The sequence below is a fragment of the Buceros rhinoceros genome, unplaced genomic scaffold (genome assembly GCF_000710305.1).
Source record: "Buceros rhinoceros silvestris isolate BGI_N320 unplaced genomic scaffold, ASM71030v1 scaffold3027, whole genome shotgun sequence".
Classification (NCBI taxonomy): domain Eukaryota; kingdom Metazoa; phylum Chordata; class Aves; order Bucerotiformes; family Bucerotidae; genus Buceros; species Buceros rhinoceros.
The window spans coordinates 22,982-36,156 of NW_010420294.1; the positions used below are offsets into that span (position 1 = coordinate 22,982).

Genomic DNA, 13,175 nt, shown 5'->3' on the forward strand with positions numbered 1-13,175 from the left:
TATTTTTATATATTTTGATGATAAGAAATTTATTTTCATTTTACCCTAAGAATTACAATAAAATGTCTGATGTGGACCACTTCAAGAACAATTTTCGTGAAATATATTTTCACATTGCCTTTAGGTATGTGTGTTGTTTTATCACAGCCACTTTTTGTTTCCAACATCTAGCAGAAGTATGTTTTGAGAGAAAACTCAAGAATATGTGCAAGAGGCTATGAAACTCTTTGGGTCTTCTTTACTTTGCATCAGAAAATTAATGGGTCCTGTTCTTTGTCGTAAGTTCCTCCCCACCAGAGACGACCCTCTCTAAAGAACGTATTGATGGAGATTATGGAAAGGACCTTCTGGTCCTTTCCTACCAGAATTCTCCACCATCAAAATGACACCATAAAACAGCATTTTTCGTGTTTAGAATATGAGAACATCAATACTAAGCAAAGAATAATGCTGTAAAAATTACTATTCCCGCAAAGGAAAGAACACAGACAATTGTTCTGTGTTACAGACCGTGTATTGCTTTTGCTATGGTAAGTTCCATAAAAACAGTAGCGTTGACGTGTGAATATAAGGGAAAAGTGAGGTTTAAAAACTTCTAAACGCAAAGCTAGTTAGATATTGATAGGAAAATCCATGAGGTTATGAAAATCACAAAATGGGGTTATGCAAACCAGAAAATATTAATATAGATTCAATTCTCATGTACATATGCTTTAATTATGAGCTATGCACATTACAGATACACTATACATAATGAAATTCTTAGAGCCTTTCTACCCTGCCATATTATATGGGATATAAAGTTGGCCTGTCTGAAGAGACTAAATAAATTTAGAAATCAAGTATTTTATCAGTTTTTATATATCTCCATACTGTTTCTCTAAGCATTAACATTTCAAGTAGACTTGTACACTAGACAGATCAGAAAATATTGACTAATTACTAAGTGATCATGAAGTTGCAGAATCACAATAAGTATTTGAGAGAATAATGCTGCTAGAAGTTGCTTCTAATATCTTGTTAACGGTGGGGATTTTTTAAACACATTGTATTTGAACATTTCCTGTAGCTATTAACATCATGCACAATAGATATGCATAAAGCAATTCACAAACAGCGCACACACAGGCTTATATTTTACTGCTTAACTATTTATTGGGTATCCAAATGTGATCTTTGCAAAAAAACATCCATCACACCCAATGACAACGGCACTAGCTTTTGTACTACAAACTCTGAATTAAAGAACAGAGTCAGTTTGGAATTAAAAGGAAAAACATTACTTACTTTAGAATTTTGCAGTACTTTAACATTTAGGCTTCCTTATATCATTGTTATTAGCTTATTGTTGGTTTTATTCAGATAAGTGTAAATTAATTATCATGGTAAGGAGTAAGAAAGCTGAATTTTTCTTGTCTTATGAAAATACTGAGTAAGTGTAAATCTGCTCTTCTTCCTCTAAAGCTAGACTACCATCCTGTGTCAAGCAAATTCATATGCATAATGTATATTTTTCATAGACAAAAGCACTGCAAAGGAAGTCATGTATGAATAGAATCTATGCTTTTTCTTTCCGCAAAATAAGTTTAACACAACAATTTAAACTTGTTTGTTTTCTTCCAGGTGTTAAAAATCAGATAAAAAAAAGTATCAGCTATGTGAAAATATTTAGTTCTAGGGATCAAGATCAAAACCAAAATCTGGATGTGAAAGTTTACTTCCCCCACTGAACTACTGTTTGGGTAGACTACTATCACAAATAGCCATTAAATCAAACATGATCATCCACAATTTGAGACAGAGTCTGAGAGAGTCTGCTGTAGGTACATTTTTTTTGGTGGTACCAGTAGCCTTGGGATTAAAAAACTATGCTCTTTTTCTGAAGCAAAACCACCCTAATTTACCAGCTGGTAATATCGAATATCCCTGTGGTTTGTTTGCTGCCACATTCAATGAGATATTTGAAAAACACTAGCCAAAGGCAGCTTAATAAAAAGCAAAATTGAATTCACTTGACAACCTAAATGAATGAGCATAACAGAAAATTTACAAAGCACAGAAAACTCAGCACTGATTTGTGGATATTATATTATACCAACAAATAATATATAGTATTATATATTACTATACCTAAAAGGTTGACTATATTTGGTTAACTGAAGAATATTATAAACTAACACAGAAATACTCCTGATCAAGCTTTAGGAAGTTTAATAGAATTAGGACATAGAAGAAAATACTATGTATTCCACAAACTATCCAGATCTACAAAATAATCACTCAGATTTTAAATATAACAATTAAATCAAACAGAACACCTTGATTATTTATCTAGCGGTCCTCTATCATGTTTTGCCCGCTGAGAGAGTACAAAGCGAAAACTAAATCAGATTCTTGAATTTTTGTGGTAAATCAGTTGTTATTTATTATTTTTTATCTTGTGTATTTAAGTCATACATAGTGTCAGACTCAGAGATCAAATAAAAGCTTATCAGCAGACTGCCACTGTAAAACACTATGTGTATTACTAAAGAACATTAGTTAACAAAACTGAGTATTAGACTTGGAAGCTAAGCAAAGAACTTAGGTCCAAGTATTGAACTTCAGCCAGAAGCCCTGTATCTCTCTTAAATAGAGTTATGTCTAAACTATACTTCAGAGGCTAATGTAGATCCATGTTCCAAAATATGGACAACAGGAATTCCCATAAAGTCCATATATTCCAGTGCACTCCACAACTATATTTTTTTAAAATACTGAAGTACACCATTATCTGGGGTGTGAGGACATGTGTATGTGAATAGGCTGCTGAGGACTTGATCAAAACTCTTTAAAATTTTACCCAAAAGGAAAACGTTACTGAGAAACGATATCAGATTTGCTCAAATTACCCACAGGGCTGAAAATATTAACGACAGCTAAAGTATTTGTCTGCAGATCATTATAGCTCTGATACATTACAGCTAGAGAGTAGGTTTAAACTGCGTGTTGGCCTTATAATGGCACTCTTCAGTAAACAGCACTGAAAACTGCTGGAAGCAGACAGCAAATTATTATTTGTACTGCATAATTAAAATTCTTACTACATTTTTAATACCAAAAGGCTGTGAAGTAGAAGTTAGTATGGACGAAAAGCACTTTTTAATGAGGATCAATATTTCAACTGCTCAAAATAGTTTTCTTTCAAATATTACTTTATTCAGATAATATGCATTTTGAAATCTCACCTTAGCAGCTCAACATATGTGGAGCTTCTCAGTAAAAAAGAAAAGTATTTTAAATGGAAAACTTGCTTAATTCATGATGATGTGTAAATACCTGATAATTTACAAGGGTTCTATGAAATATTCATTTCATAGGAGAAATTCCCACACGTTCAGCAGTTTAGGTGGGATAACAACCATTAAAAAATTCCTTAAGGATATTTCAGATAACATATCTGTATCTGAAATGTAATTATTTCCTTTTCTAACATTTTAAAATATGATCTTTCATCTTGCAAAGAGCTACAACTGGGAGACTATGAGACTGCCACCATGTCATGAACTCTGTTATCTTAGTGTGTGTCCTGCAGATGAGAGGAGGCATTCTCAAGAGCAGATAAAGACAATAAAGCTGAAGAATTCAAAGATGAGACACTCTATATACAACAGAAGAATAAGGTTTAAGAATCTGGAAATTTTTAGGTTTAAGTTAAAGTTACAGCACAAAATTACCTGGTCGCAGTCTTGATCCCAGACTTTCAATGTAATCTCTATTAAACAACAACAACAACAAAGTAGTTTTAATTGTGTTTGGCATCAATGACTGTAGATGAATATGTACTCCCTGACTCCTTCTCATGTTTCCTCTAAGGGAAATCTGTTCAAATTCACTTGCTTTTAAACTGTGCATTTTTAATTCACAGAAAGGTTGGCCTACTCTATAGGTGTCCAAAATAGCATGACTTCTACTAAATAATAGTTAGACTCCATTCCTTTCCCTGCTCAGTTTTTAGCCTGGAAAGTACAAAACTAGTAGACAAGATTTTAATGTTTAAAACTCAGTAATACACTAGATTACACACTGATTTGCATTTGTACATTTTAGGGGCTTTTCATTTAACCCCTTTTATGGATGTAAACCATGAAGAATGAAGTAATCGCTGTCTAGTGGATAAAAACATGAGTGATAATGCATACAGTACTAGTAAAGTGGGGACAAAAATTACTATTACATCACCAGGACAGCAATACCTCAATGTCGGAAATACAGGTCCAGATGTTTTGATTCTAGCTTCTGCTCTGTACTCTACACAAACAATGTCCCAGCCCACAGACTTCATTAGCTGAGGTAAGCAACAGCAAATAGGGAACTGAAAGAACCAACACGATGTCCTGATGGATGGCAGACTCAACAGCTCCAGCATGGCAAGGATTTGTATATATATTTTTAGGCAGTAGGGATAACTACAGTTTCAAGGACTAGTTATGAAAAAAGATAAGAAAATAGTTTTGTTATTGTTTATGTAAGGCACAAAGATAGAGAGGGAAAAAAAGTGCTTGCTTCAATGCTCAAGCATGAGGAGGCTGCCGTTACCGACTGCAGCAGGACTAAAGCTGTAAAGCCAGTGCATGATAAATGACAGACTGGATGGTGATATGTTAAGAACTCTGAAAGCAAAAATACTGTGTTTGAAGTGATAGGAAAAGCACAATCAGTAAAAGGATACACACAGAAGATGAGAAGATTGAAGGTAGAGCTGTAGAAATGTCCCTTGCAGCAGTGTTCTGAATAGGCATTTGAGTGACTGGAACGCAGGTATCAAAACCAAGAAAGATGTTGTTTGTGTGACACTCTTACGAAGCCAAGAAAGAATTTCAGCAGTGAATATTGAAAGGAAAGGTTATATCTTAGAGGTGCCAGGCAGAACAGTGAGACTTACTCTGAATGCAAGAACATAGAGATACGCAAGTTAAAGCAGATGCTCAAAAGTCAAAGTATCAAAACCCGATTATGAGTTTTGAATGATCAAAACCCAAAGACTTCAGGTACAGGCAATTATGACATTCCTTTTAGTTACATATGGCCATGTGGCCACAAAGAGATCTTACAGAAAGGAGCAAAAATTTAGTACAGACAGAAGGAAATACATATGGTGTTTATAGTTAAATTCATGAGTTACAGCATAATTTTACAGGTAAATAAGCAGATGCATTTGCACATGAGAAGGCAAGATGTAGAAGAAATGACAAGAGGATCAATGATAAAGCCACATGTAACTTTTAGAAGAAATCAGATGAACAGAGAACCTAGTATCCTTCTGAATGGTCTTTAGTTTCAAAATATAGGGGGAGAATTAGAAAGGGCTAGAGTTGGAAAAGAAAGAGAAGCATGATTTTAAGAAGACAAATATAGCGCCAATGGTAAGTAGCAGATCAAGAAAATAAAGGAACTATGATTTGGAAGATGTCACTAAACAACTTAGAAAGAGTTGCTACATTAATATTCCTTAAGTGAAAGCTGGATCAAACAGGGTCTTAAAGGTAAGGCAGATGAAGCTAAAGTGATTTGGGGGTGGGGGATGTGTGTGTGTGTGTGTGTGTGTTCAGATGTGAAAGAAAAGCAGAAATAAAAAAATTAAAAAATAAAGAAAAGAGTTTATGAATAAGAGCGAGGCCAAGATCAGAAAAAATGGTTGGTCAAGAATGTGTTTGATGCATTTCTGAAAGAACAGAAAAGAAAAACTTTAGAAGGACAATGGTGATGGCCATGTCATATTTTGTTTCAGTTTGTTACCTTTTTTGAAAGAAATAAGGACCCCAAAATTCAAAATAATGTGTATGTACATTTACATAGAAGGTCTAGAGGAATTTAAAGGGACACAATATTACTCTACACTATCAAATGCACAAACACATTTTCTTATGGAAATAAAAATGCAAAACCAGAATCTGGCTAGCTAACTACTGCCAGTTTAAGATGATGTAGCAAGGCCCACTTTTAAAAACTATTTATCAGTTTAATGCTAGCACTTAAATTACTCATGTAAAGGTTTTGTGTGCAAACACACTCTAACATACTCAAGCAGACTGAGTATGATAGGCTGAGATAAAATTAATAAGGATAAAATGATGAATAAGGAAATGTTTCATTCAGGCGATTGTGCAACTGTTCCACTGTGAAAAAACTGACTGTAATTCATCATAACAATGATCAATTATATCCTCTATATTAAAATCATAAATTGTACTTACCTAATCTGAGGTTGTGTTTCAGAAGCACTAAAACCTTGTTTAATTATTCCTGAAAAAAATGCATAAATATTATCTCTGCGTTAAAGAATATAAATGCATACATGTTAATATTTTGTATTTCCCAGGCATAGTGTCCAAACAACTTTTAGAAATCAGCGTTAAACAAACTGCAAACCCACATTTGACTATGGAATTGCTGTATCAAAGATTTGCTTGCATCGTAACTAAAATCTCAGCCCCACATAATATTTTAACACTTTCAGAATTTCACAGAAACTAGTAACACATGCTGACAAGATGTCCGCAGGAGATGTATTTGGATTTGCACTGAATTACTGCAGCTACTGTTACCAATGTAGACAGAACATTGTCTCTACTCTGGATAAAAATCTAGAATGTTTACCCACTTTCTCAGACGACCTTTGATGCGTGGTCTAAACCTTGTTCTATCAGAGTTTTATTGCTGTCACTTCATTAGCTAGCTATTCAAACTACGACATACGCAAAACATAACCACTTAAATAATTCCACTGATTTTAAGACCTTGAAGATAGGAGTATGCCCGGTTATTGGTCAAACATGTAATCAGAAATAAAACTGAACCCCAAAATTCATGTTGTTTATTGCAGAGTGCCAAAAAATGTGAAGGGGCAGGGGGTAATGTTTAATGATATTTATTATTTATGCACTTGCAAAGCATTGTCTTAAAGCAAGTAATTGTTTTAAGCATTTATCTTTAAACATTCCTGTAAACCCATTCATTTGATGGCAATTTTGACATAGGATCGTAGAATCATCTGGTTGGAAGAGACCTTTAAGATCAGCGAGTCCAATCATTCACCCTGCACTGCCAGGGTCCCTAAAACATGTCCCTCAGCACCACATCTATACAGCTTTTAAACATTTCCAGGGATGGGGACTCCACCACCTCTCTGGGCAGCCTGTTCCAATGCTTAATGACCTTCTGTGTAAAGAAGTTCTTCCTGATACCTAGCCTAAATCTCCCATGGCACAACTTAAGGCCTTTTCCTCTCATCCTGTCACTTGTCACATGGCAGAAGAGTCCAACCCCCACCTCTCTACAACCTCCTTTCAGGCAGTTGTAGAGAGCGATAAGGTCTCCTCTCAGCCTCCTCTTCTCCAGACTAAACAACCCCAGTTCCTTCAGCTGCTCCTCATAAGACTTGCTCTCCAGACCCTCCACCAGCTTCGTTGCCCTTCTCTGAACACACTCCAGCACCTCAACGTCCTCTTGAAGTGAGGGGCCCAAAACTGAACACAGTTCTCAAGATGCGGCCTCACCAGTTCTCGCATGTGGCCTCACAGTTTCTGATACACAAGACCACTCTGTCCTACAAAAGGTATCTCATTTTGAATGAGGAATAAACATATGTTTAAGTCAAAAGACATTTCAGCTAACTGAAGTACTGAGAAGTAAGATTAGGGAATTCTACAATTTTCCATAAAATCAATGCATTTGAATGTAATATCCTGTATCTTTGTCTACATGAGATGTTTTTTTACACACTAGTAACATCCCAAGCATTATTACAAAACAAGAATAGAGGCATCTTAATCACTCAAACAGTATCGAAGAAACAAAAAAGTTTGTATGCCAAAATTACACTAGTTGTCCCATTCTTGGTCTTGTTGTAGCAGTTATACTTGTTCTAGAACAACAGCAGAGGACTTTCAGAGAACAAACACCTTTCTGAGACTCTTAAATCTTTTCTTTGTGTTCAAACATACTTTCTGTAGTGTCCTGAATTACAGTGCCTCTATTTTTTCTATTTTTCTGAGCTCCTCTGAATTTAAAAAAAAAAAAAAATTCTGAAGGAGGCGTGCATCTGTCACATAGAATTCACTGTGAAGTCAAAAGAAATGATACATCTTTAGGCCAAATTTGTCTCCCTAAAAAGAAGACACACACAGACAGAGAGAGAAGGGAAGAAACAGTATTCTATCCCTTGCTAACGCTTTGCTTCACAGAACAAGTATCAACACTTGGTAGCAGATAGCCCAAAAGGAGGTTTGCTAAGAGCAGTTAATTTACGAAGTAGCAAATAAACCAGGCCCTTGTAGAAGCAAAGGTACTTCAATTAACACAGAGACAGGAAAATAGACAGGATAATACAGTGTCCACTGTCTAGAAAGAAGGCCTTTGGAAATAAAAAAAATGTGGTTGTGCCTATCCAAGGAACAGATATTTTACCTGCTTTGGATGCAGACAGAATAATACAAATACAAAAGTAGAAGCTCTGAACCTGAATCATGCTGGTTGGGCTAAGAATTTTGAGTTGCAACTTCAGACACTCTGTTATAACAAAGACTATAATGTATTATGGGAATAGATGCAAGAAAATCTGTAACAGAAGCCACTTGGCTACAAAGTCTGAACATAGCTGCTTGCTAGAATTTTAATAACAGCTCCCCTTTTCAAGAATTCATATATTGGATTTGAAATACTACACTCTTAGGCTGTTTCAAATAAATGGTGTCTCAGTCAGTAAAGGGCTCATATTCAAATTTGCTTGATCAGTTTGATGATTCACCATATTTGACTTGCTAATTTGCCAGCTTATGAGTGTTTTTACAAGTGCATGATATTTCACACCAAAGAGTCTGTCTCACCAGTCACTGTACCTGGCAGAGATGCAGTATTTTCTGATTCATATGCTAAAGTTAAGAAAATACTTATAATGCTAACCCCCCCCCCCAAACAAACCAGAAATTGTTATGTAGAGCATCACCAAACAATAGCCAACACCATTCAGCTCCATTTTAATTGCTTATTATTACGTTAGTGACCCACTGAGCAGCTACAACTGAGAGAGGAGTCTCTTTACATTAGACACTATGAAAACACAGTGGAATAATTTCTTCAATAACTAAGCACAAGGAGATTTAGACAACTAAAAATCATTGTAACAAACACATTCATGTGTATATACACACACTCATTGAACACTAACGACTTTAGTTATGACCCTTAGTCTTTTGTGTAAGAGTTATGCTAATCATACAAAGCCAGGCAGCGAGTAAGAAACAGCGTAGATGTGTAGGAAAGTTAACTAACATAAGTCATGGAGCACACAGTGCATCCTGATGTTCAGCCCAGGGTGTTACCTGCACCATAGTTCCTTTTACCGTGGTTACACCTTCAACAAGGATGGGAAGATCAATGCAACATATGCTTTGTTCAAATGCTTTGTAAGAGGAAATTTCTCAGTTCAAGATGATATCAAGAAAATAAAATATAAATTGTCCATCTCCTTCCTGGTTTCTGATGGCCAAAGCCACCAGCCTTCCTATTCTGAATAGGTCTATGAAGATTTCTTGAGGACATTTAAAAATGAAAAAATATGTATCAAATGAGACATCAAAAATATTTCTGACTGCTACTTTGGTCTTTAATAGCTGACGTAATTAAAGCAACTTTTAAGGCTTTAACTTCATAACATGCATTGACATCAGTGCAAATCATATAAATATTATTGATCTATAAATACATGATCTATACCAAACAGATTTTAATATGCAGTTTTTCCTCTTGCAGGCAGCTAACCACATAATTTCAAGAAAAGAGCTTATAACATGATAGAAGATCAGAAAAACCTAGGAACATGTAACTTTTGGTTTGGCTTTCACTCTCACTTTACTGGTATCTAAAAAAAAAGCACTGAAAATGCTCAAAAGTTTGATCAAACTGATAGGAAAACTGAATCAACATTTCATATTAGTAGAAAACTTCAATATATCTCCTTGAAATACAAAATAGAAGCAATGGAAGTGGTTTTTTTGAATGATGGCTTAATGATCTTTTCAGGGGAAAGGTCACATTATCTTTATTTATGCAAAATACTTTTAGCAAGCTGCCCTCTAAATCATTGTACACTGGATTGGACAGTCCCAACCATGTTAATTAAGTTGTTTTGCAGGGCAAGCAGAATTGAGGGGTTTTTGGCTCACTAGCAGAGACTACATGTACAGCAACCGAAGTTGCCATAAACATACTTTAAGCTTAACTCAAGCATCATACACCAAGTCTTGGAAGATCTTCTGCCAGCTGATGCCTTCAACAAAATCGTAAGCCTGAGGTCTCAAGAGAAATCTGAATTTTAGACAAATAAATTGGGGAAAACAGATCTATAAAACACTGTTAAGATCTCCAAACTTCTTCACAGACAGCCCACTATGTACATTGTAAGTTTCTTGATGCAATAATAATTTTCAACAAATTTTCTAAGCATTCGCCTGTGTCCTGGTTTGAGCTAGAACAGAACTAATTCTGTTCAGTGATTTTAGTTTTCAGCTCAGTCTCTTCTAACTAACAGCACCTTCTGAAGTTAATGGCATATTCTCACAGACAGTGTCTGTTTCTAGGAGTGATAACACTTGATGTTTCCAGTTACTGCTGGGGACTGGTGTGCAGAAAGGCTCTTGCTCACACTTGCTCCTGTGCAGACCAAGGTCGCTGCTCAATCCTGGGTGCCATGGTGGGGGTGCAGTAAGTGAGAGGCTGCACCTTGGGGAGGAACAGACAGGACAGGTGACCCTACACTGACCAACAAGGTGTTCTGTCCCCTAGACATCATATTCGGTATAAAGCTGAGGGATCACAAGGGTCAAGCTCTCTTCTGGCATCTGAGGAGGACTCTGTCTGCTCTTCTGCCCTTGATCCAATCTGTCCTGAGTCCAGTTCCAGAATCTAGCTCCTGCATCCAGTTCCCATCTGCTGCTGAGCTCAGCCTGGGACTTCCCCAGTGCCTGCTCACAGTATCAGTGGTGATGGTGATGTGGCTGCCATCAGGGGTGTTGGGTTCAGTATTGGTATTGTATATATTTAATTTTATTATTGTTATTCCCATTAAAGCAGCTTTAGTTTTCTTTTCCAATCCCTAAGTCTCTCTCCCTTCCTCCTTTTCTCTTTCCCCTCTTTGAAAAGGAGTGGAAGGGGTGGGTGGATAACAGAGCATCTGTCATTTGTCTATTGGCCAGCCCAGCTCTAATCCTTGACACCCTCACAAATTAAAGAACCATATATAGCAGATTTGAGATCATTATATCTCTAAGACTTATCAAACTATCTAAATGTTTTATGCAAAGGGTAAATATCTTCCCAAATAATCAAACCGACCAAAGAAAAAAAAAAAAGCTCTGTGATCACAGAACTTGCGAGATACAAGGTAGCTGCCTGCAGTTAAGCCCAAATTTTGAATGAAACTACTAGCTCCAGACGGCAAGTGACATTACCAAATGTGCATTTATTTTCTACTATATATTGTTGTTATCCTCAAAAATATTTAAATTTGGAGCTAAGTGATGACCTAAACTCAGAGCCCAATCATTTGCTACATACAACATGCAGAGTTCCTATTTTGAGAGCATCCTAGTTCTAAAAAACCCCACTTATCCAACTGGATACTTCGGACTGCTGTGAGCATTACAGAAGATTGCAGAAGATTCAAATCTGGACACTGTGTAAACAAGTAATTTTCCTGAAAGCTCCAAGACAGACATTAGAGACCTTTCTAGAGTGACATCACTAGAATATCCTTCTGGCAGATCTATGGTCTCTTCATTTCATGGTCACTCTGAATACTATTTCATCACAGAAATTTTGGCAAGGAAAGGAGTCCTGAATCTCAGCGCCTTTGCTTACTGGTCACAAGTTAGATAAGTTTAGAGATTTCTCCAAGCAGTGGAAACATACATTACATTATGAAGTAACAAAAAACCCTCTTAAGCAAGATACAGCACAACAATAGAACTATGCAAGAAAAGCTAGTAGCTGAGCAGTTCTGAAAGGGATCTACTGTGTGCTTGCCTTTTTATTGTGAGAAGGTCAGAGGGCAAGTCCATAAAACCCTAGGGACTAGGGTTTTCTAATAGCATATTTTACAAAGAATCAGTCTTTCAATGTATTTAGGACATTGTCTTCATTGCAGTGTAAACATGATTCAAGGAAACAAAAACTATTTTCCAGTGTCTCCATAGAGTAAACTTTTAAACTCTCTCTCACCCAACTGACACACTGGCTTTACTGGACGACTATGTATTAAGAGATGCCAAATATTTTCCTGCTATTTCCAGCAGAAATGCAGGTAGAGTTGTACTGTAAATCAAAAACAAGTAAAAACCCCTTAAATATGACTAAGGTAAAGTTTGGAACCTTCTTCATTTTAAAATAAGAAAAAAATGCAAGTAATAATCTGTTATCATCCCATCATTTTTTGTACTTCGGGGAAAAATAGACACATCTCTCACTGCTGCCTTGGTGCTTCTGAAACGTGCAGATTCTTGCTCCTTGTAGGATTAATGACTTCAGGCTCCATGAACAACTATTCCGGAATCTACACAACCTGCATTCAGCACTCTTAGGAGTGGCTCAAGGAGCTGGTCTTGTAGAACTGCATTGTCTAGACTAAGAACAATAATCCTTTTCTTAAAGGATAAGTGCAAAGCACAGGGTATGAAAAATCATAAAAAATATTGTAACAAGTAGTGGACTATACAAAAAGCTAACACTATTATACTGTCACTCAGACACATACCAGCTTCTGTACCACTGAACAACTCAGCATATCACACCTTTTTGCAAAATACTACCCCAGTTTTAAATTAGAGCAATATTTTTCTACGTTTGCAGATCGTATTTTCTCCAAAAATGATGTGATAGGAGCATGATTAGACAAACCCTTTCAAGACCGTGATCGATCTACCCATAACTGAAACTCACATATTCATGTTAGTGGTTCCCAGGTGAGCTAGATTAAAGTTGGTCACATTTTCCCCTGTCATGCTGACATGCTTGATGAAACCATGGCTGAGAACTCAAACACTTTCAGCATCTTATTAGCAATGAATGAAGCACAACCCAAGCAATGCTCAAGTATCCTAATTTTACAAAAATTTTTTAAAAGCTATCTTTTCTCTTTC

At 36.2% G+C, this 13,175-nt stretch overlaps 1 protein-coding gene across 1 annotated transcript in view; it reads right to left on the reverse strand.

The window, feature by feature from the left end:
* The window catches only part of NEK10 (NIMA-related kinase 10), a 95,179-nt gene that overhangs the window by 10,503 nt on the left and 71,501 nt on the right, over positions 1-13,175 (reverse strand). The window contains exons 28-29 of the mRNA XM_010139251.1: positions 6,237-6,285; positions 3,474-3,568 (exon numbers count right to left, since the gene is read on the reverse strand). Coding sequence (XP_010137553.1) covers positions 3,474-3,568; positions 6,237-6,285 — 144 coding nt within the window. The remainder of the gene's footprint in view (positions 1-3,473; positions 3,569-6,236; positions 6,286-13,175) is intronic.